The sequence below is a fragment of the Echinops telfairi genome, unplaced genomic scaffold (genome assembly GCF_000313985.2).
Source record: "Echinops telfairi isolate 266 unplaced genomic scaffold, ASM31398v2 ScPeMD7_18;HRSCAF=68, whole genome shotgun sequence".
In the NCBI taxonomy this organism is placed as follows: domain Eukaryota; kingdom Metazoa; phylum Chordata; class Mammalia; order Afrosoricida; family Tenrecidae; genus Echinops; species Echinops telfairi.
Window position 1 is genome coordinate 13,915,165 of NW_022103915.1, and position 23,061 is coordinate 13,938,225.

General features: G+C 54.5%; 2 protein-coding genes across 2 annotated transcripts in view; one reads left to right on the forward strand and one right to left on the reverse strand.

Annotated features, from left to right (window-relative positions):
- Positions 1 to 8,116, forward strand: part of NRDE2 (NRDE-2, necessary for RNA interference, domain containing) — a 24,067-nt gene extending 15,951 nt beyond the window's left edge. The window contains exons 6-12 of the mRNA XM_013003682.2: positions 509 to 631; positions 729 to 968; positions 2,775 to 3,161; positions 4,083 to 5,011; positions 5,966 to 6,104; positions 7,270 to 7,341; positions 7,773 to 8,116. Coding sequence (XP_012859136.1) covers positions 509 to 631; positions 729 to 968; positions 2,775 to 3,161; positions 4,083 to 5,011; positions 5,966 to 6,104; positions 7,270 to 7,341; positions 7,773 to 7,898 — 2,016 coding nt within the window. The 3' untranslated portion in view covers positions 7,899 to 8,116. The remainder of the gene's footprint in view (positions 1 to 508; positions 632 to 728; positions 969 to 2,774; positions 3,162 to 4,082; positions 5,012 to 5,965; positions 6,105 to 7,269; positions 7,342 to 7,772) is intronic.
- Positions 8,117 to 11,485: 3,369 nt separating this feature from the next.
- PSMC1 (proteasome 26S subunit, ATPase 1) lies at positions 11,486 to 21,374 on the reverse strand. Its single transcript, XM_004698757.2, has 10 exons — positions 21,299 to 21,374; positions 20,449 to 20,545; positions 18,824 to 18,948; positions 18,429 to 18,614; positions 18,128 to 18,256; positions 17,397 to 17,493; positions 14,951 to 15,140; positions 14,376 to 14,527; positions 13,390 to 13,544; positions 11,486 to 11,842 (listed from the first exon to the last, which is right to left on the reverse strand). The coding sequence occupies exons 3-10, from the start codon at positions 18,881 to 18,883 to the stop codon at positions 11,708 to 11,710; spliced, it is 1,104 nt and encodes a 367-aa protein (XP_004698814.1). The 5' UTR covers positions 18,884 to 18,948; positions 20,449 to 20,545; positions 21,299 to 21,374; the 3' UTR covers positions 11,486 to 11,707.
- Between the last annotated feature and the right edge of the window lie 1,687 nt (positions 21,375 to 23,061).

The following is a 23,061-nucleotide window of genomic DNA, read 5'->3' on the forward strand; positions in this document are numbered from 1 at the left end:
GGGTGGTGGTGTCCGGTTTCCTGTTCCAGGGTGTTCATGCTGCTGGGAACGTGCATGCATGTGCTCCTGTGTGACCAGCCTGAGAGGTCTGAGGACGGGTGCCTGTCACTGTGCTGTGACGGCACCTGGTCATGCTCCCCGGGGGTTATGGGGTTAATGTCCAGCTTCACTTGTGGCTCTGACATTTTTCCTCTTTTCATTGAGCATCTTCTGAATTAAGAAACACTGTAAATTACAAACGCTAAGGATCTCTTGACTTAAAACATTCTTTAAAAAAAAAACCAACAACATTCTTTTATAGCAAGTTCTAATAAGCACGGGTCATAAGCATTCATGAAGGTACAGGCTAAAAATTCAGTAGCTTAAGATTATCTGTCCAAGCCAGTACTGTGATGCAGTGGAAGTCAGTCTTCTAGAACTGCTGGTCGGTGACCCTCGTGGCTGCTTAGGGTAGCTGATTAAAGATACAATCAATAAAGCGCCCAGTGTCTCCCCTGTTGCCTTTCAGGGCTGGAGGGCACATGTGGCCCTCACAGGAGGCCCTGCTGGGCAGTGCCAGGTGGGCGGGCACTCTGCCACGCCCATGGGCATTGCTGCACCCTCGTCGCTCCTCTGCCCCCTGCCCCGGGAGGTTGGCTGGTGACATGGGCGCCCCTCGCAGCCTCAGGGGTCGGCCTGGGTCCCCCTTGTCCCAGCCCTCCAGGTGTCCAGCTCGGTGTCAGCTGCAGGTGGGTTGGGTGGCAGCAGGGCTGCTGGCTGAGCAGGTGAAGCAGGAGTTTTGTTGTCGTCCAGATGAGGAGGATGAGGAGCCGGATGAGGACGAGCAGGAGATAGGAGACAGGACCCTGCCTCGGGCTCAGATCTGGCTGCGTGCAGAGCGCTCCCGAGACCGCCGCCACTGGCGCCCCTGGCGCCCCGACAGGACCAAGAAGCAGACCGAGGAGGACTGCGAGGACCCCGAGAGGCAGGTGAGCCCACCCCCTAGGGGCGCTGCTGGGGCTCGGCCACCTCACCTCTCCATGGCACACTCGGCATCCGGAAGAGGCATGGGCCTTGAGGTCTTGCGTGGTGGAGGAGGGGCTCATGTGCTTCTGTCCGTGGGCATGCCCCTCCTACTGGGCTCCACTACTGGTGGGGGGCCGTCAGGGACCAGCCAGGCCTTCTCTTCCTCAGTCGCCCCTGGCACTCACGGCCACCTCGCTGTAGATGGCCGTCTTCAGATAACTCAGGTCCTTCATGCGGAGCCTGAGGGACTAGGAATCGCTGCCTCACTGCTGTGGTCTCTGTCCTTGTGGCCACTCCGCAGGAGAGCCAGCACTCGTGCCCCAATTAGGCGTCCCCACCGTCACCTTTCCTGTCCATTGAGTTTCAGAGCAGCAGCTCTGGAGGATTCAAACCAGCGTAAAGGAAGCCTTTTTCCTTTGATGCCCGGAATCGACCCTGTTTTAAAAGAGTGCCAGTGCACTGCTCTGGGTGGGACGCACCTGGGGGCAGAGGGAGCAGGTGTCAGCTGGGGTGTGCTGGGCAGCCCTCCCTGGGAGGTAGGAGCCTGTCGGTGGGCACTCGGGCCTGTGTTTGCTGCGTGACTCTGGCGCTGACACGTCCATGCTCCCTGAGCATGGACGGGGGAAGGTCAAGGGCCTGGGGTGCCTGGAACCTGCAGGGCCTGCGAGACTGAGGCTAGGCCTCCGTGAGGGGAGCGGGGTGGGGGAAAGGTGGTCAACTCCTGGTGGCCAGCAGGGCCAGCTTCTCAGGAAACTTAGGCCACTGGCTGCCCACAAAGCAGGTCCTCTGACCAGCTGCCAGTGAGCGCCCAGAAAAGAGCAGGCCCTGCCAGTGGTGCTTCAGAGTCGCAGGGTCCACGCTCACCTTGTGGAAGCTGAGTGTCGAGGTTCGAAATTCGGCTGTCTCAGCGAGCTTTCTCTGCTTTCGGTTCCTCCTCCAGCACTGCCTGGAAGGAGAGCTCCCATCGTGGAGCCCGGGTTTCTGCTCTGTTGACTGCTTTGCCCCGGTGAGCAGCACCTGGCCCTGTGTGCCCGCCTCCAGGCCTTGCCTCTTGCCATGCGCGCAGCTTGGGAAGAGGCTCTCACGATTGCTTTTGGCACAGTCCGTCGTTCCCATAGCACCGCTGCAGTGTAGCTATCTTCCCAGCCAACTTCATTTCCTGGAGCTATTTTGTTCAAAAAGACCACCAAATCCTAAAGCTGGCTATCTCCGTCTTAAAATGAAAATTGTGCTCCATTGTAATTTACCCACAGGAACTATAGCAGGCCATGCAGGGTGCTGTCAGGAGTGAGCAGACCCTGACATCTACCAGTCTGCCAGCCCCCTAGGCCCTGCCCTTGACATACTCTGGGTACCAGCTTGTGGCATCCCCCCCGCCCCCTCCACAGCTCGGCCTGACTGGGTCCAGTGCCAGGCCTTGCAGACCCATGGCTGTCCCCCTCCACCCTCTAGGGAGACCTGTGAGGCTGCTGGTAGGTTGTGTCTTGGACAGGAAACTTGTCATTGTTCTTAGCTGCCAGCGAGTTGGCCCCACTCAAGGGGACCCTTGAGTTACATAGGGTCATGGTTGCCAGACAAGACCCTGTGGGGTGTAAGGCCTGCAGGTTCCTTGAGAAAGCCTGCTTGCGGCCTGTTTGAAATCTGTGTAGAGAATGGGGTTGGTGGTGAGCACCGGGCTCATGGGGACAGCCTGGAAGGCTTTCTGACTGCTTCCCTCACGAGGCACGGGGGTCCCCAGGGGTGGCTGCTGCATCTTGTCTTGGTTGCAGGTGCTGTTCGATGACATCGGCCAGTGTCTGATCAGACTCGCCAGCCCAGAGCTCCGGTTCCAGCTGGTGGCGGCCTTCCTGCAGTTCCTGGGTGTGCCCTGTGACTTCACCCCGCCGGCCTCCTGCCTCTACATGGCCTTGGACGAGAGCAGCATCTTCACTGGGGGCCTCGGTGGCGAGAAGCCCTTGAGCAGGGCCAGTCCCACCTTCTCCGGCGTGAGCCGTGTGGGCCGCATGGACCAGTTTGGTGTTCCGTGCGGGGCCCCGGGCCATGACCGGGAAGGTGAGGAGTTCATCCGAAACATCTTCCACCTGGCGCTGCCGCTGTTCTCCGGCAAGGACAAGGCCCGCCTCTGCGCCGCCTGGCTGCAGCACGAGACTGCAAAGGTCAGTCCGGCCTCTGTCCAGTGCTCCCAGCGGGGGAGCCCTGCCTGGGTGCCTCCCGAACTGTTGGTGTGTTATTTACTGTTTTCCAGCGGTCTGGCTGTATGAGCAGTTGGTGTGAAAACCCAAGTTTAAGTCTAATGAGCAGGGTTAGCGGACTTGAGGGCTTATGAAAATAGATAAGCTGCTTACTTAACCCTGTTTCCCACTGCCAGCCAGATCTAGACCAGTGGTTCTCAACCTTCCTAATGTCGTGACCCTTCAATACAGTTCCCCAGCCATAAAATTATTTTCGTTGCTACTTCATAACTAATTTTGCTACTGTTATGAATCGGGCGATCCCTGTGAAAGGGTCGTTCAACCCCGAAAGGGGTCTCGGCCCACAGGTTGAGAACCGCTGATCTTGACTGAGGTCAGCTTCTCTGCCCTCTGCTGGCCACAAGCCAGTGCTGAATCTTCACACCGTGGTCCTGATGCTTAAACTACAGTCTCCCCGGCTGGGCTGTCTGCTCGCTCGGCAGTTCAAAACCACTAGTCGCTCCTGACGAGAAAGACGGGCTTTCTGCTCCTGTAAGCGTCTCAGTCTCATCGACAGAGGGGCAGTGCCACCCTGTCCTGTAGGGTTGCCATGAGTCAGCACCGGCTCGTGGCAGTGAGCTTGGTTTTTGGTTTGGTCTTTAGTACAATTCAGCACCCACATCTCTGGAGAAGGGCACCACGAATGGAGAAGCCTCATTTGTGGGGCTCTCACAGGGAGGTGTGGGTACAGTGTTGGGGATGCGCTCCGCCCTGCTGGAAGCCGGATCTTGAGCATTTACACGTGTGCTGGGGCAGGGGCCGGCCAGGCTCCGAGGCTGACGGTGAGGTGGGCAGCTGTACGACGGCAGCACACCTGCAGCCATCCCTTCTCTGCTTCACCCGCAGGTCGTGTGGTGTCTGCATACGAAAGCCAAGAAGAAACTGCGGTCCCAGGGGAAGAACTGCAGGAAGCTGGCCAAGAACCTCCTCAGGGAGCCCGAGAGCAGCAGCAGCGTGGGCCTCTGGCGGCACTACGCCCACCTGGAGTGGCTGCTGGGCAACACAGAGGACGCCAGGAAGGTCTTTGACACGGCGCTCAGCATGGTGGGAGCTGGAGGCCTGCGGGACGCGCAGCTCTGCGAGCTCAGCCTGCTCTACGCGCAGCTTGAGGTGGAGCTGCTGCCAGCCGCGCAGGAGGCCACGGCGTCCAGGGCGGTCCACGTGCTGACGGGGCTGGCCGAGAGCACCCCGTACAAGCCCTACCCCGGGCACGTCTTGCCCGTGCACATTCTGAAGGCCCGGAAGGCCTATGAGCATGCGCTGCAGGACGCCTTGGAGGAGAGCTGCGGCTCAGAGCCAGGTCCCGCCTGCCGCCCCAGCCGCCTGGTCAGCTTGGCCAAGTGCTTCATGCTCTTCCAGTACTTGACCGTGGGCATTGAGGCTGCGGGGTGCGTTCATGAGCAGGTGTGGGCGCAGCTGAAGGGCTCGGCAGTGTCTGAAGGCTCTGGAGCGGGGTCCGCCGGGCAGCCGCAGAAGTGGGCAGGCGAGCTGGAAGCCGTCACACTGCTGCACACGAGCCTGCTGCAGTTCCACCTGAGGGTCAGCGTGCACCCGCTGGCCCCGCTGCGGGAGGCGCTCACTGAGTCACTGAGGCTGTACCCGGGCAATCAGGCCCTGTGGAGGGCGTACGTCCAGACGCAGAGCAGGTCTCACAGTGCCAGCAAGACCAGGAGGTTCTTTGATGCCATCACTAGGTCCACTGAATCCCTGGAGCCTTGGCTGTTTGCGATCGAGACAGAGAAAGCGAGGAAGAAACGGGTGGAGACCGTTCAGAGGTAGCCTGTGTGTCTTGTGTGTTCCCGAGTGCCGCGAGGCTCGTTTTCTGCTCGGGTGGGCGGGTGCCTGGGGTCAGAATAGCCTCCTGAAAGCGGAGGAGCTCCTCACGGAGCCGGGAAAGACTCCCGTTTTCCTAGGGCAGGCCTCTGGGAGCCCTGGTCACAGAGCATGGTGGCAGAACCCCTGGGGAGCGCTTGTGGAAGATGCAGGCCAAGGGCACAGGCTCTGGATTCCATCCCAGCGCTTCCACTGTCCAGTGGGTGGGTGGGTGGGCGGGCTTCCCCTGTGCCTTAGTGTCTCCTGGGTAAGTAGGGGCGATTGGAGAAGCCACCCCGGGTGGTTCTGAGGGGTGCTAAGCAGAGGGTGATCACTGACATTCACCGGTAGGAGTAACAGCTGTGCTGTGTCTCAGATGGCTGCCTCTGATGCCCTGTGGGAAGAGGGTCTTGGGAACACATTAGCTTACACACCATCCCTTCCAGAACCTGCTGCTTCACCCCACCTGCTTGCACCTAGCAAGCCTACCTCTCAAGAGGTTTTCCGTTGACTGTCTCCGTTTATTTCATTGGGACCCTGCCTTTAATGGCGCGTCTCTGCTTCACATATGCTGTAATTTGCCATCATCTCCGACTCTGGGAGTTGCTGAATAGCACAGCCAGTTTATGCACGCAGCTGCTCACGGCAACGTGGGCCGTTTAAGTCCACCCCCAGACGCATCAAGAGAAAGGGCCAAGGTACCTCCAGCTCAGCTCTCTTCCAACACGCACGGGGTCAGAAATGAGCCAACAGCAGCTGTTCTACACCATGGTTATGGTGACGGGGCAGCCCCGCTCTCCAACTTGCTCTATCCCAGGGGTTGCTGGCATGTGCTGCACTGGCATTTGCTCTGTGTTGTCAGTGCGCAGCCCCCTCCTCCCCCACCGTGATGAGTGAAAGGGGCCTCTTCTTGGCAGGGTGGATGGTGGAGAAATACATACCACGATCCCCGAGATTGGCTTAACCAACCGCATCCAGGCCCTATTCGAGCACGCGATCCAGACTGACCGGGGCAGACAGTGCCCCCTGCTGTGGAGGATGTACTTGCATTTTTTGGTAAGAAAATCAATCCGTGGGTGTCATAGTGGCCCACAGCTCTGCTTCCGCCTTGCTTGCTGGGAGAGCAGGGCCAGCGGGTTGCCAGGACCACCAGGAGGGCAGGGTGGGAGGTGGTAGTTTCCTATTCCCCTCCGTGGCCGCAGGAACAGAGGTCACGTGTAGTCGGTGTTAGAGGAGGACACAGTGCTGCCTGCGAACGAGGCGTGGGGGGTGGGGTGGGGGAGTGGGCAGGCAACGACATATGGGACTGACCCACCTGGACAGACTGCAGAGCCTTGGTGTTCTCTTGGGGGGAGACCTGAGCCGTCGACTGGAGCTCCTGCCACCCAGGCCGGCTGTCCTGGGAGGTGGGGAGGGGAACCTGATGGAGGAGCGCCGGTGCTGCTCTCGGCACCCCTGCCCAAGGGTGCCACCCTGCAGAGAGCTGTGCTGTCCTGGAGGCCGAGCAGCAGCCCCACCCCTGGCAGAGGGGGCCACATGCTGCTGCTGCTTCCCCGGTGGGCCGAGAGGGGAGAGCCAGGAGTGGCCCCCACGCACAGACAACCTGCTGAGGAAGGGGACTGGGACTAGTGTCTGATGGGAAGCTCTGCTTTGAATACGGGACTGGTTATCAGTTCTTGGAAAGGCTGTTTTCAGCAACCTTCCTTTGTGTAAAGTCACCAGACTCCTGTCCCAGGCTTGGTCCCAGCTCTTGCTAATGCTGGGCTCCCAGTGCTGGAGCAGAGCAAAGTCTGACTGTAGAGGGGTGTTCAAGGTCAGTGCTCTGCGGCCACGAGGAGGGGAAACTGATTTATCACCCCCTGCCAGGCCATGGCCTCCAAGGCACCTGGGGACAGGCCTCACAGGCCTGGTGGTGGCAGGCTGCCCGCCAGTTGGAGGGCCACCTGCAGGCTTGGTTGGTACCTCACCCCTCCTCACTGCCATCGAGTCGATGCTGACTCATAGCGACAGGGTAGAACTGCTGCTGCAGGTTTTCCGAGGCTAACATTTTGGGAGTAGAAAGCCCCATTTTTCTCACGAGGATGGGCTGGTGGGTTTGAACTGCTGACCTTGCAGTTCGCAGCACAATGTGTAACCACTGCACCACCAGGGCTCCTTGGTTGGTCCAGGAGGGTTTTTCTCTCCTTTCAGTAACCACTTTTATGATTTGTCCGTGCCTCAGGTTTCCCTGGGAAATAGAGAGAGAAGCAAAGGTGTGTTCTACAAAGCACTCCAGAACTGCCCCTGGGCAAAGGTATGTTTTTCAAAGCAGAGGTGTCTTCTGGTTCCCAGGGACCTTCTTTCAGGCTCAGCTTGGCCCCCGCCTGCCTGGCTGGCCCTGTGACGTCTGAGTGGCCAGGGCCTTGTTTATAGTGACACTGTCCTGTGGTGGTTGAGCCCCATGTGTTTTCATGTCTGTTGTGATGGAGCTGGAGTGCTGGCTGGTTTACCAAGATCTGCCCAAAGTTCAGCCCTGATTCTGAGTGGGGGCCTCGGGTCAGAGCAGCTCAGAAGCATGCCGGTGACCATGACATCTGCCTGCAGTTTCCCTCACTGCCTCTCCCTTGGCAGCTCTCCTGGAGCTGGCCCACGTGCTCCCTGGGAACCTGCTGCTACTTGTTTGCTGAGCTCTCCCCACACCCAGGAAGTGGCTGGCTAACTGTCGGTGTCCCTTCCCTGCTGTAGGTGCTGTACATGGATGCCCTAGAGTACTTCCCGGATGAGATGCAAGAGATCCTGGACCTGATGACTGAGAAGGAGCTGCGGGTGCGCCTGCCCCTGGAGGAGCTGGAGCTCCTGCTGGAAGACTAGAGCCCGGCGAACAGGGCAAGTTGGCGGACGTCAGGGCGCCGAGCGCCCTATCTCAGCACCTTTCTTGTTTGTGTCTGAGCTCTCGGCCTCCCACATCTTCACGTTGGTAGATGTTTAAATGACACAAAACCTGGTGTTTTACATATTATATATGTATCTAAGTACAGAGGAAGAGTTGAACCAAGTGGTAATTAAACCTTTGTGGGTTGAGAAGTGTGCATCTTGGTCATTCTGCTCTTACTCTGCCCAGTCAACACCAACCCCACCCTGGTACACATGTCCCCCTCACCTGGCCTCTGGTGGCCTCACCAAGTCCTTTGGGCTCTTGTAGTTGCGATTTGAAGGTCAGGCCAGTTTGGGCTGGGAGGTCGGGCGACACTGATCTTCCCACGGCAGTTAGGGTACAGCTCTACCAGCAGTCACGGAAACCTGTGTCCCTGGTAGCACTTGTGTCCTGGGCGCTTCTGCTCAGGATGCCTGCCTCTGGGCCAACAGCATCACCTCAGACCCTGTCAGGAATGCAGCACCTGCAGTTCTCTCCCAGGTATGAACCCAGAGAACGGGGACCAGGAAAACAGTTTGGACCTCGTTCTCAATAGCTACGAGGCGGAAAGAACCCAAGTGTCCGTCAGCCGAAAAACAGGACACAAATTACCCTACAATGGACCACCGTTCAGCCAAAGACAGTGAGCTGCTTAGGGCGCTGGGAGAATCTCAAACGAACCCCGGTGACAAGCAGGGTCGCGGGGACTGAAGTGGCAGTGTTTAACGTTACTAGGTGTCATCGCGCTGGCTCTGACCAGTGACCCTCCGCACTACAGAGAGTACCCAGTCCTGAGCGGTCCTGTTGTCCCTGTGCCTGAGCCCACTGTTGGCGGTGACTGTGTCCATCCATGTCTTTCTCGGCGCCGTCTCTACTGACCACACGTGCACAAACCAGGGTGCCCACTCCGTGTGGCACGTGCACCTCAGCAGCTCTGAGGAAAGAAAGAGCCATGACACGTCTCCCATCACGGGCACTGGGGCCTAGCGTTCTGCCTCTGCTCATCCTGCGTGTGGCAGGTGACAGGCACGACCTGGGGCTGGGGAGCACAGGAAGGAGCTGGCGTTGGGTTCCCATGCCCAGGCAGGGCGCACACTGGGCGAGATGGCACCACCCGGCTCACTTACCGGGAGACCGGCTACATTCCAAGAGCAAGTAGGTGAGTTTGGGGCTTGGACCCCACTCGGCTCTCAGGTGATGGTTGTAGAAAGTAGGCAGCAGGCCCCTCCAGTCTGCCTGGGCATTCAGTTGGGTGGTTTTCCTCCTGTCCGTGTGGAGGACGTCAAACAGTACAGAGCTGCTTAAATCTGAGGGCTCCCGTGTAACCCTTGCCATCATCTCGTGCTGCCATCGAGTTGATCCTGATACTCCGTGACCCAGCAGGGTGGGATCTGAGATGCTGTCTTCATAGGAGCAGAAATCATCTTTCTGCCATGGAGCGGCTCTGGTGGTTTTGAACTGCTGGCCCTGTGGTTAGCAACCCAGTGCTTAAAATACCAGACAAATCTCACTTTTACTCCAAAATTCAAAAAGGATGTGAACTCATTCGAGTTTTTTAAAAAATCGGTGTTGAAAAACTTTAAAAAAAATTATTTTATTGGGGGCTGGTACAATTCTTATCACTATCCATCCATCATGTCAAGCACATTTGTACATTTGTTGCCGTCATTCTCAAAACATTTGCTTTCTACTTGAGCCCTTGGTATCAGCTCATTTTCCCCTTCCCCCAATGAACCCTTGATAATTTATAGATTATTTTGTCAAATCTTACACTGTCCAACGTCTCCCTTCACCCCCTTTACCACTGTCTGGCCCCCAGGGAGGGGGTTATATGTAGATCCTTGTATGGAAAACTTTTGATTGGAATTCTGCTATTTGACTGTGAAGTGAACAAACCTTGAAAACAGCTGAGGTAACACAGGACCGATCATGCTGCAATGGCTCACCTCAATGAGCTGCTCAGGAGAGCCAGTGCAGTCAAGGTGATTAGAGGTTACCTGGGGTCACTGAGTGGGGAGTAGTTGGTGCTTAAGTGCTAGGAGTACCGGTGGGTGACGTAGTGGCCAAATGCTTGTTGGAGAATTCAAAGATTCATGATTCAACCGCAGCAGCCACTCTACATAGAAAGAGCTAAAGGAAGATTTTACCATCTCAGAAGCTGTTTGGGGCAGTTGTGTGTCCTCTGGGCTCAGTGGCAGTGGGAACCCACTGGCTGGCAGTGGGTGTACTGCTCGAGGTGCAGTTGGGGTGAAGGGTGGTGAAGCCATCTGGGAACAGCTGTGACTTGCCACTGCACTGCACATGTGAGAACGGTCGGTACATTTTCTGTTTCACCAGAATAAAGTCTAACCACAGACCTGCCGAGTGGGAGTGCGGGCTTAGCGAGCCCCGCCCCGCGGCAGCTGAGCTCTCCAGAGGCCCTCAGAGAAAGGTGGAGAACGGTAGCCACCCCAACTCAGATGTGCCCAAGACACCGGTTCCTCAACTGTGCACCCACCCTGTCTCCGACTCTGTCCTGCGACTGCTTTCCCAAGGTGTTGGGAACGACACAATGCCTCACTGCCTGGTCCTGTTCTGTCCCCACCCATGCTGTTTGCACCCAGTGTTGCAGCCACTATGGAAACCCCATGGACACCCCCCTCCCCCCGCCCCCCATGGGCTCCAATACCCAGTGCCATTGGCCTCCCACACCATGTCCTCTGACCCTGTACACTGCTAGCCCACCCTTCACATGCTTGGGCTCTTGACACCCCCACCCGGGGTTGTCCACCCCTCCCGAGGAGTGTCTTCAGCCTGGGTTGAGCTGCCCCATGCAGCACCCCAAAGATGCCCCACCACATCCCTGGAACCACTCTGCAGCCAGACAAGAAGTAGCCTGCACCGGGGGTGGGGTGAGGGCGGGCGGCTTAAAAGTAGAGGAAAGCCAGGGTGAGGCCTGGTGGAATCTCACCCGCTCTTGCTGGCTCAAAATGGAGGGTTGAGGGGTCCACAGCTGTGGAAACTTGAGTCCTGCCAACAGCCTGAGGGAACAAGAGGGCGTCTCCCCCAGGAAGGAGCAGTCTGGCCACCTTGACTTTGGTGGGCTTCTGGTGGTCTGGTGTCCACCGGCTATGGCAGCAGCCGAGCACACCCAGCCTGTGCTCCTGGGTGCTGTCAGACCAGTGCATTGCTCAGAGCTGTGCGTGCAGGATGGAGGAGGAGGGAGGATGGATAGGGCTGCTCTGGCCTCTCCTCTGCCCGGACCGTGTGTGGTTTCTTCAAGAAGCCAAGTCTCCGGGGAACAGGAACACTTCTCTCCCGCCCCAGGATGCTGAGGGCTCAAAGGGCCCCAAACCCAGAGGAGACAGTGCCATGATTACTCAAACATTAACAGCTGTGGGTGGTTGGGGTCATTCTCAATAATCACCCCAGTGACAACTCTACCGCAGCTCTGCGGGATGCTGCAGGGGCACAGGGACTGGAGGCTGACTCCTCGCTCCTGGGCACCAGGTGCCCAACGTGCTGGCTGCTGAGCAGCGGATGTGAATCAGCAGCAGACAGCAGGTCTGGAAAGAGTGATTTTATTGGGGACAGGGCTGCCCAGCCCACCGAGTCTCCTGACTGCCACACACACACACACAAACACACACACATACAAACGAGGGAGAATGTTTCACTAAGGAAGCGATGGAATATGGACCCACTGGTCAGCCCATCTCCACCCCATTCTTGGAGGGGCCGGGAAAACTCCCCACCACGTCTTCAACGCCCTGTGTGGGGGACTCCCTCAGAGATAGAGCCCCTCGGGGGTGCCTTCTTGTTTCTTATAGAGCACGTTTTCCTTGGACTTCTTGAAGTCTTCGTTTGTGACCTTCATCCTGCGCTCCCGCAGAGCCATGAGGCCTGCTTCGGTGCAGATAGCCTGCAAGGAGAGAGCAGCGGGTTCAGAAAGGCCAGCAAGCAGCCCGAGCGCGGCCGTGAAGTAAGGTCTGAAGCACTGGACGAAACCAAACCTCAAAGCCTCCGGGAAGATTGGGGGTGGCTCACACTGAGAGCAGGAGCCCTGGCGGCGTAGTGGTTAGGCCGTTAACTGCAAGGTCAGCGTTTCGAAACCACCAGCTGCTTTCACTCCCACAGAGCTACAGTATTGGGAACTGACAGGGGCAGTTCTACCTTGTCCTGTGGGGTCAACTCGGGGGCAGCGAGCTGTGTTGTGTGGAGTTGGAACTGGGAGTAATGACGGTAGAGAAAGGTCGGCCGGAATCCTGCTCAGGTGGGTTTGGGCTCACTTCCAGGAAAGGGACTAACAGTCCCAGGAAACCACAGACTTAAGTTAAAGGGAACACAGCGTGTGCACGGAGCTCATCTCCCTCCGGTCGTGAGGACACGCGTTCTCATTACACGGTCTGAGTTCAGTATGGCACAAGCATGCCTCAAAGAGTGAGAAAAAATGGAATTGAAAGTAACAGAATTTTTCATTAACTTTTGAAGCCTTCTTGCATGTCTTCTAATATATCTATTGTTCTAATAATTGTCCAAAGGGAAACAACTCATAAGACGTGATTAGAAACACATGCCTGATCCTGGCATTAAAATTTTTGACTGCTGATCTTCATTAAAATAATGGCCTCAATTGACTGGGGAGAACAGAGTGGTAGGGTGGGGTGGGCAGGAGTACATTTGGGTGTGGGTCTAACTGGGCTTCCAACCAGTTTGAACCAGCTTAGTCACAGCTGACGGTGAAATGGGAACAGATCTAAATTTTTAAGATTTTGGTGAGCAGAAAACTAGAGAAAAATTACACGTTGAAGCCTGGCACGAGAACCTGATTAGAATGACATTCAAAATGGTTTGGCCGGCAGGCCGCCCTCTTTGAGTGGGGCACTACTCCTTTGCAGTCCTGCCGGAACCGTCTTTGCTCCCTAAGAGAAGCACGGCTTCCACCGCTCATCCCTGCTGTGTGAGCACACCGGCCTGTCCTGGGCTCATGTCCTCAGCATCCAGAACCGGGAAGAACCGCCTCCGAGTCCTGGGAGTCCGCTTCACAGCGAGTCACCAGGGCCTTCGGACGGAATGCCGCCTGGCTTCACCACAGCCACGGGCCGCCCGGGAAGGCTGGTCCTCAGCGTGGAGGAGAGTGACAAACCAAGAGCAGCCTCTCCGGCCGGCTGGGCACTCACGGGGAGGAATGCTGAGGGATCTAAGCCCTCACATGACGTCCCCCCCAGCCCAGCAGAGGAGCCAGCAAGGCCCAGACACTTGTAGCTCCGGGTGACTTGGGGACACATGCCAAGTCACGAAACGACCCCTCCCTCACCTCAGTGATTAAACTAACAAGTGGATCCAGCACTTGGGCGTCCGCTAACCCACAGCAGCCATCCCTGTTGCCTGACCCATACCCCACACCAACCGGACCCCCCTGGGGTGCACGTCCAGCCGCTCCTGGCTGGTGGGCTGAGTGGTTCCCACCTTGATGTCAGCGCCAGAGAGGTCGTCTTTAGCCATGATCAGGTCGTCCAAGGTGACGTCCTCGGCCAGCGTCATCCGGCTTGTGTGAATCTGAAAGATGCGCTTCTTGGTCTTCTCATCAGGCAGGGGGAACTCAATCTTCCGGTCAATGCGGCCTGCAGGGGGGAGGGCTCAGTCAGCGTAGCTACCAGCCCACTCCTCCTCCTCCTCCTCCTCATACGGGCCGTCAGCCAGACAAAAACATCTATTAGAATGAGGCTGAAGATTTTTAAAGCAAGTATTTCTTTTTATAGTTTATAAATTTCTACATTTAAAATTCACCCCACTTAAAGGAAACAACTTTGTTAGTTCCAGAAATAAACGAAAAGACCAGTGCCCGACAGCATACATTCGTGGGAAAACACACGCATCTCGGTGAACATGTTATACAAGAGTGGACACAGGTGGTCCTAAGAACCACCGAAGATGTTATGTCACTGTGCGGGAAGAAACAGCACCAGAAGCTCCCTCAAAGGGAGGCTGGAGCACCCTTTCTCCCAGCCGGCCGTGGGCCCGCTGTCAGGAGAAACAGGCCCTGGAGAGGGCATCGGGCTCGGGGACACAGAGGGTCAGTGAGAACGAGAAAGGCCCTCCACGAGACAGACCGACTCACTGGCTCCAACACAGAGCTGTGCGGAGGGCCCAGAACCTGGCACGGTCCGTCTGCTGTACGAGGCCCTGCTGTCCAGCAAAGCCTACTTGATGGTGTCTACCACCATCGTCCCAGGAATTACTTCAGAAAAAAGCAAATTCTTCCTTCTGAAAAGGGAACATTCATTACAGTAAAGAAAAAGCGAAGACAGAAGGGTGGAGTTTAAAGGGCCATGTTGCAGAGCATGTCACTTCCTCGGTTCACTAAACAGCCCGTTTTTGTACCTGAGCAGAAGCTCCAGGGCAGTGTCTCCCTCGTCCTTACAGCCCCTCACGCACACGGACGCACACCTCACCTGGCCGGATAAGGGCTGGGTCTAAGGTTTCTATCCGGTTGGTGGCCATGATCACTTTCACGTCGCCCCTGGAATCAAACCCGTCCAGCTGGTTCAGGAGCTCCAGCATCGTCCGCTGGATCTCTCTCTCGCCGCCCGAATTGGAGTCGTATCTTTGAAAGAGAAGAGAAGGAATACAGACTGAATTGGCCTCAGGTTCAAGGGGATGGCAGCGAATACCTCCATTCTCACAAGTTTCTTCCTATCCACAGCTCAGCCCAAGCACCACTCCCTCCTGGCGTCTGGCTCCACGTGCCGAGTTACAGTGCCACGCAATGTGTCTCATGCTTATGCCTAGTCCCCAACCTGATCGTGAGCTTTGTGAGCCCCCCAGTGCTCACCAAACCTAACGGTGGCTGGCTGGCTCAGAGCAGGGGCTCAAGTATGGTTACTAACCAGGCCACAGAGCAGGCCCACGGAGAGCCACAGGCCCGTGCAGGACACGGAGCAGGACAGTGAGTGGTCAGCGACCGATCGCTCCGGAGAAGAGCGTGCCGTCACCCTCAAGTGACTCGGAGGTGGCGGAGAAGGGCTACCTCTTTGTCCCGATGGCGTCGATCTCGTCGATGAAGACGATGGACGGAGCGTGCTCCTCGGCAACTCGGAAGAGCTCCCGCACGAGCTTGGGCCCGTCGCCCAGGTACTTCTGAATGAGCTCTGAGCCCACCACTCGCAAGAACGTGGCCGAGGTTTGGTTTGCAACTGCTTTGGCTAGTAAGGTTTTACCTGTTGTAGATGAAAACAAAAGATTAGACACTTCAAATGCTTTGTAACTTCATCACCTCTACCACTCACGGCCCCTAAAGCAGGCAGGTCACCCGATGTGGCAGGCACCGTGTCCTGGGACGCTGCTCTCGAGAGAAGACACAGATGGAAGTTCAGAGACACCTAGGAAGTCCCAGGTTTAGTTACTCGGGTCGTAGCTTCCTGAGCCCACCATGGTGATGTCAGGAAAGGTTTTTCACAGAATTTCACAGCATGCCGTTTCACCAAAGAATCTGCAGGCTACAATTAGCGAGGAGACCTGCTTGGTACCAAGCCAAGACCAGTCAAGCTTCCCCTTTCTCGGTTCCTTCAGAACACAAGTGTCCTGTCCTGCCTCTTCTGTGAATGCAGCCAGCGCAGGGTGGAACCCCAGCACCGAGCCCGTGAAACTTCATGACGAACACACACACGGCCGGGAAGGACTAGTAGCTTTGACCTGAGACACAGGAAGTGCCACTGGAGCAGTATGCCGCGGGCAGCGTGGGCGAGCATGTGCCGGGGTGGGCTCACTGTTGCAGGCGCAGGTGGCGAGCTGCTCAGGGCCCGAGGGACTTTGAAGTGGGCCCCTTCAAGTGCCCCGCTCACTGATCTGGGAGATCACAAACAACTGTCCTCGTCCTACTCTTGACCCTGCCTGTTCCTCCAGGTGAACACCACACCAGCAAAATGCACCAACTTAGCTATTTTAGACTGGAAGCACTAGGCCTTGTGGGCAGTGAGTGAGGACAGGAGCCATGGGCTGGGTCTCAGCCTCAGGACACAGCAGGCTGGTTAAGTGACACAGAAGACTCCATGGAGGTGGGATGGAGGATGGGAAGTGAAGCTCTGGACCCAGATGTGGAGTGGATGTTGCCACTGGCTGGCAAGGTGGTATGGTATGGCGGGCGCAGAGGTCGAGTAGACAGCAGGTTCTCTGAGAACACCAACCAAGGACGATGGACAGAAGAGACAAGAGGACCTAAGATCCAGGAAGAGGCTGCATCCCTGCAGGCTCACAGGCCAAGGCTCATTCTGTGCCTGTCAGCTCCAGCCCCGACTTTCCGCACACCGTCTGACCTGTCAGAACACAGCTCCCGTCTAGCTCCTGGACCTGGGCAGGGTTTCCTTCCAGGCCCTCAAACCTGGGAAATCTCCTTAGTGCAGATCCTGAGATGCCATCAAATGACCATGCTCTTTGGGTCTACAGAGCCATGACCTGCTAAGCCCTGGACTAGACAACTTAGGCCTCTACCGCACGGTGAACCCAGTTTGGCATCTCCTATCACAATCCACACATTCATCCACTGTGTCAACCACATTTGCACATATGCCACCGCCATCATTTTCAAAGCATTCTCTTCCCACTTGAGCCTGATCAGCTCCCCATTTCTTCGCCCTCCCCCCACCCACACAAACCCTTGCTAAGTCATAGAAGATTATCTTCATATCTTACATCATCCTGTTCCCATTGTTCATCCCCAAGAGGGGTTCTAGGTTGATCCTTGTGATCGATTCCCCCTTTCTCCCCTCCCCCTCCCCTAATCCTCCTGATATCTCTAGTCTCATTGTTGGCCCAGAGGGGTTTATCTATCCTGGATTCCCTTTGTTGTGGGATCTTATCTGTAGCAGTGTGCATGCTCTGGTCTAATCTGATTTGTAAGGTAAAATTGCCGTCATGATAGTGGGGGTACGGAAGCACCAATGAACTAGAGGAAGGTTGTGTGTTTTATCAGTGCTATACTGCACCGACTGGCTCATCTCTTCCCTGTGACTCCTTTGTGAGGGGATGTCCAATTGTCTATAGATGGGCATTGGGTCTCCATTCCATGCTCACCCCACCCCCACCACCCCCATTCACGTTAGGTTGGATGTGCTTAATACCTGATCCCGTCAACTCATGATCACACAGGCTGGTGTGCTTCTTCCATGTGGGCTTTGTTGCTTCTCAACTAGATGGCTGCTTGTTTAGCTTCAAGCCTAAGCCTTTAAGACTCCAGACGGTATACTTTTTGATAACCGGGCACCATCAGCTTTCTTCACCACATTTGCTTATGCACCCGCTTTGTCTACAGTGATCATGTTGGGAAGGAGAGCATCATAGAGTGCCCTGCACTTTTAAAGGTGAGTCCGATGCACAGCAAGAGGAGCCCCCGTTTGAACGGAGGTTCCTCAAAGTACAAGTCATTGCTGCTGCTCACAAAGGGCTGAGGACCCGGGAAGGAGGGGAGCATTGCATACCTGTGCCAGGGGGGCCGTAGAGGATGACCCCCTTAGGCGGCTTGATCCCCATCTCTTCATAGTACTCGGGATGAGTAAGAGGAAGCTCCACAGACTCCTACAGAAAGCAAACGGTGCGTGAAACGGAACAGTTTTCCACTAAAAGCGTATCACCTGCAACATTAACAGGCCGGGTCGCCACCATCCTTTCCAGGGACAGCGGGCCGGACTCCTAGCAGTGAGACCATGCTGGAGCTGCGCCTTCCTTTAACAGCTCCCATACCCAGCACTGCTTACTCCAGCAGAGGACACGAGTCTCTGACTTAGCAGAGGGCTACCCCTTACTTGTCTCAGTGGGCTGCGACGGGTCCTGAGGGAGTCACGTGTGGTGTGTTCACACATGAAAGTGCCTCGAGCCATCTCCAGGGACCACCTCCCTCCCCACCCTGTGAGGGGCCCACAGCCTTTCCTTACAAAGCTGGAGGTCTCCAGATACCCCTTCAGGAACATTACACCCCCACACAGACCATTCACAGTACGTGACATACAGCAAGTGTTAGGCTCAGCCGCAGCAGACACGATCACAACAGTGTTAACAAAAACCAAGAACCCCAACTGGCGAGCTGAGTCAGCTTCCGGTCTAATCAAAGAGATAAGAACCACACACAACAGGACTGTCACTCCCAAAAGCCCCTGGTCAGGGCAGCGGTAAGAAGCCCAGAGTGCACACCAAAGCTGGCTCCCAGTCATACCTTAATTTCCTGAATTTGGTTGTCCAGCCCCCCAATGTCAGCATAGGTCTCCTGGGGGGCCTTTTCCACCTTCATCACTGTGACCAGAGGGTCGGTGTCATCCATCAGCACCCCGATCACCGCATGCACCTGATGGGGGGACACTGAGCTCAAGCACTGGCCTGGGTGGCACACCCGCTGCGCCGACAGCAGAACGAGTGACTCCCCACTGTGCACGATCGACTTCCAGGGCAGGGGGCAGATCTGACAGGGAGGCGGCGGCGGCACCCCTGGGGGATGGCAGCTGATGCCTGTGACTCGCCTTGTGGTTGAGCAGGACCGAGCAGCCCGGCTCCAGCAGGTCCTTGTCTACGAAGGACAGAATGCTGACGTAGTGCTCCGAGCCCACCGACGTCGACACGATGGCGTGGTTGTCATCAATGATCTCTTCCAAAGTCCCCACCGACATCGGGGTCCCCCTCAGGTCGTCCACCTTTGACCTCTCCTCCTACCAAGAAGGTACGAGACAGAAAGGCAGGTCAGACCCAGGAGGGTGGCACTCCAGACAGCTCACCACCTTTGCCAGGCCAAGGAGGTTTCCTAAAATCCAGGCAGGCTCAGCTGCTTGAAGCTCGCTCGCTGACCTGCCGACAGCTCTGCCTTTTACACAGAACTTTCCCGTTTGGGGAAGCACACTGCCACCGCCGCTCAACTTGCCTCTTGCTTTTCTTCGAGGGGCTTCATCTGCTCCTGGTTCCTGATGAACTCTTCCTCCATGAGCAGGTAGTCTTTGATCCGCTCCAGCTTCAGCAACTTTAGCCGGCACTGCGTGTGAGGGGTCACTGCAGAGTCAACGAAAACGTGCTCTTTGACTGTACCACTTAAGCCAATCGTCTTTAATCAAAAAGCATTGAAATCTTAACTCACATTAGCTGGGTAGGCTGAAAAATTCAGTTTTGTAACCCTGATTAAGCCGGTGTGGAAATGGAATGAAGGGGGTTATGGCCAAAATGGGTGTACCAGCTGAACTATCTACCTGTTTAAAGGTAACAAAGTCAGTGGCTTTCTTTTCCCCACGGGGATGTACACCGGCTACATACACTGCCCGGTCAGTACACGCCACTGCACGCAGGCTGTCTACACATGCACTGGTTCAGTGAGAGGCTATCAACCCTCTTTGTCACACGTGTGGCTTAACACTGCTCCTTCTACTTTGTTTTGAAGTCTGTGCCCCCAGGGGTTCTACATACATCTGCCCAGCTCTTCTTTTTGGGCTCTGTGTTTCCTAACTTAATTTGAAAAGTTTCTCCTCCCCAAGTTAAATAAACAAACACATTTGTATGTTTTCATTTATTTACTTAATGTCACAGATATGCCTGCAGTCCACCTGGCAAGGGACAAGGGGGTGTAATTTAATTTTCTCTCCACAGAAAGTAAAAAATGCCAGCAATTTATAGCAGAGAATCCATCCTCTTTTCACAGAACTGAAATGTGATTTTTAAAATATTAAACATCCATGTACAATGAATGAGTCTCGTTCTGGATTTTCTTCTGTTCTGGGCTAATGATCTATTTCTCTATGAATACATCGCTGATTCACCACAGGTGAGTGGCAGGTCTTTACTATTCAACTACCCTCGTGTGTGTGTGTGTGTGTGTGTGTGTGTGTGTGTGTGTGTGAAAATATACGTAGCAAAGCATACCAATTCCCTTCCTTTTTAACTGAGCAATAATTTAAATCCCAGTTTATTTCTTCTAAGGACGAAGGGGCTATTTTAAGTGGGGTAGGGGTGAGACTCTGAGCTAAGCATGAGGGATGAGAAGCACGTAGTTCTGGGAAGGTTACGGGGAGAACGTTTTCAGCAGAAGCACGTGCAAGGGCAAAGAGTCTGCTTCAGGGAAGAGTATTTGGGGACGACAAAGCAGTACAGTGTGACCAATGAGCAAGGGAGGCTGGGAGGAGTGGGAATGGAGAGGCGGTCTGGCTCAGACCACCTGGCTTGACTTTTACTCACTTTCAACAGGAAGCCACCCAAACAAGGACGTTTAGGCTCCCAGGACCTGAATTTCAGTGCCGGGCATTCCATTCAACGGAGTAAGTGTTTCTGAATTAATCAAGTTTAAACTAGGCTTTATGATGTAAGACTACTTTTAATACACCCGAGGAGCTGGCTATTTAAAGAAAACAAAGTATTTTAAGCCCAACTATAGCTTTTATGCCAATCTAGAAGGGTTACAGTTCGGATGGAGCTCCTGGCTCAAAGCTAGCACCTGAGCACCCCATGTCCCCTGCAGCCCTCTCAGCCACGTGGAGAGACAGGGAGGAGGAGCCATGCCATTACCCAGGGGCAGTTTGCTGGCAGCATCTGGTCCCTTTGTTTTCTTCTTCTTTTTCCCCACTCTGGTTGGGACAGGAGGCTCATATTTCTTTTTCTTGTCCTTAAGTGTTTAGAACAGAAGTGAAAAAATCAACCCAGAACAAAACCCAGGCAGAAACCGTATTAAAACACCAATGTACTTCTGTATCACCATCATTTCCAAGAGATACATTTTCCTTCCCTTTAGGATGTTATCAAACTACCGGTGCTTCCTTTCTCCTCCCTCTAAAGAATACAACCAATCCTATTTCTCATACACATAAATGGCAGTTAGGTAAGGAGAGGTCAGAATCAAGTTCAGTGTTGAGAACTTGAGGTAATCTTCACCCCTCAGGAAATCTGGAGGCACTTCTGCAATGTGATTACTTTCACACATTGAAAATTCATTAACGAATACCCATGTAACAAGGTCAATCCTCTTTTCTATAACGTGAAAAGGTCATTCCACTTGTACAGCAGCTAGTTAAATGATTAGGGATCATTTGTATTAAAACCACAAATCCCAAATGACTCCTCAGCTGAGCCTGAGGCTATCTCCTGCAATTTACACCACAACGGCTACAAAACTCAGCACCAAACTCACTGCCAGCGAGGTGATGCCAACTCATGGCCACCCTGCAGGACAGGCAGAACGACCCCTGGTGGTTCCCAGCGGACCCTGTAGACCACAGCCCGACATGTAAGCACGGTGCCACCGGGCTCCTCAGCACATACACACCAGGGCCTTCAGGAACTTTAGGAAGAATTCCATTCTCTTCATTAAATTGTGAACCAACTTTCTGAATCAACCTTTGGGATCTGGCTCTTGACTTACCTTGTCATCCTTCTTGCCACCTCCAGGACCATGACCCCCACTCTGACTTTGACCCTGAAGGGGAGGAGGGAAAAAAAAATCAGAGATGTAAATTTAGCATATGATCACTTCAAAATAACATCCTTATTTTCTCCTAAAGTAAAACACCAACACTTCCTCCTCCAGTTAGTGTTTCTGAGCCCAAGTGCCTTTGAGTCAGGGTGCACACAAAGTGCGGCAGACTGTGTCTGTCCTTAAGGGCTTTCAGACTGCTGGCACAGCTCGAAATCAATGAGTTTAGAATCAAGGACAACTCTTGAAGAACTTTTTATTGTTACCTGTTTGAAGCTTTACAGAGCAGTTCATCTGTTCATCTTCAACAATTCATACACATTGTTACATCTCCTTCACTGTAACCCCCTCAGCATACCATCAACCCACCTCCCTTTCTCTCTGCCTCCATTTCTTCTTTCCCAAGCCTTCTGAACTTTGTCCTTGGGTAAATGCTGCCCCTGGGATTCCAATGGTCAATTATCCTAAGGTGGGCACATATCAGTCGTGTTACTTACTGTTCCCCTTACAGACCTGCCCAGTTTGGCTGATACTTGAGCTACAGGGAGGAGCTGAGGGTGGGGCAGTTCCCTTCCAGACCGCAAGAGTCAGCAAAGACGATAGTCTCAGTTCTACCAGTCTGTCTGACCAATCAGCCTGGTTTCCTTCAGGATTTTGAGTTTTGTTCCAAATCATCCTTCACTCTTCCCAGAACCTTCTAATACAGTGGTTCTCAACCTGTGGGTCGGTCTCAAGCCCTTTGGGGGTCCAATGACCCTTTAACAGGGGTTGTCCAATTCATAACAGTAGCAAAATTTAGTTATGAAGTAGCAATGAAAATAACTGTATGGTTTGGGGGGTCACCACCACATGAGGAACTGTATTAAAGGGTGCAGCATGAGGAAGGTTGAGAACCACTGTTCTACACGATCCTTTCCGGGGCGGTTGGTAGTGGGCGCTGGGCACCATCTAGTTCTCTTGGTCTCGGGTTGTGGAGATTGTTTTGTAGTCCAACAGATGGATGGTTTCCATGTCTCTTTCACTGTCATCACTCTTCTTACGGACAATTAGATCACAACCAGGCTGAGATTCCAATCCCTCAGTGAGGGAACAACAGGGCTTGACAAAAATGACCAGACCAAGGCCACCCAGAGTATATGCCATGAAATGAGGATGAGGGCAAGTAATTTTACAGTCAGCAGCCATTTATCAACCACCTTTTACAGGAGACACCTGAAGGCACAGCAGCTTTTCTTTCAACAGCAGATCACCTTATCTCCCACCCCAACACCTCCACTCTCAGGTAGGTCTTACTTCTCACCCTGAAAAGCTACATCATCCTAAGGTGTGAAGAAACTGCTGTACTATTAAGTGGGATTTCTGATGTTAAAAGACCCTTCACTTACAGGACAATGCTTTAACACAGAGCATGGTGTCAGAAATGGTGGCATTATAAACACAAGTAATAGCAACTTACTTGATTACTCAGCCCTGAGTACAAATCACCTCCACGTGGGCAGCTTCATTAAGACTAAACCACCAGGCGGGGGAGGAAGGGTGAAGAATTGGGGAGTGGATATCAGGGGCTCAAGGGGGAAGAGAATGCTTTGAAAATGATGTTGGCGGCAAATGTGCGAACGTGCTTGACACACTGGAGGAATGTATGGATTGTGACAAGAGATTAAGAGCCCCCGATACAAGTATTATAAAAAAATAAAACTTAAGAAAATTTT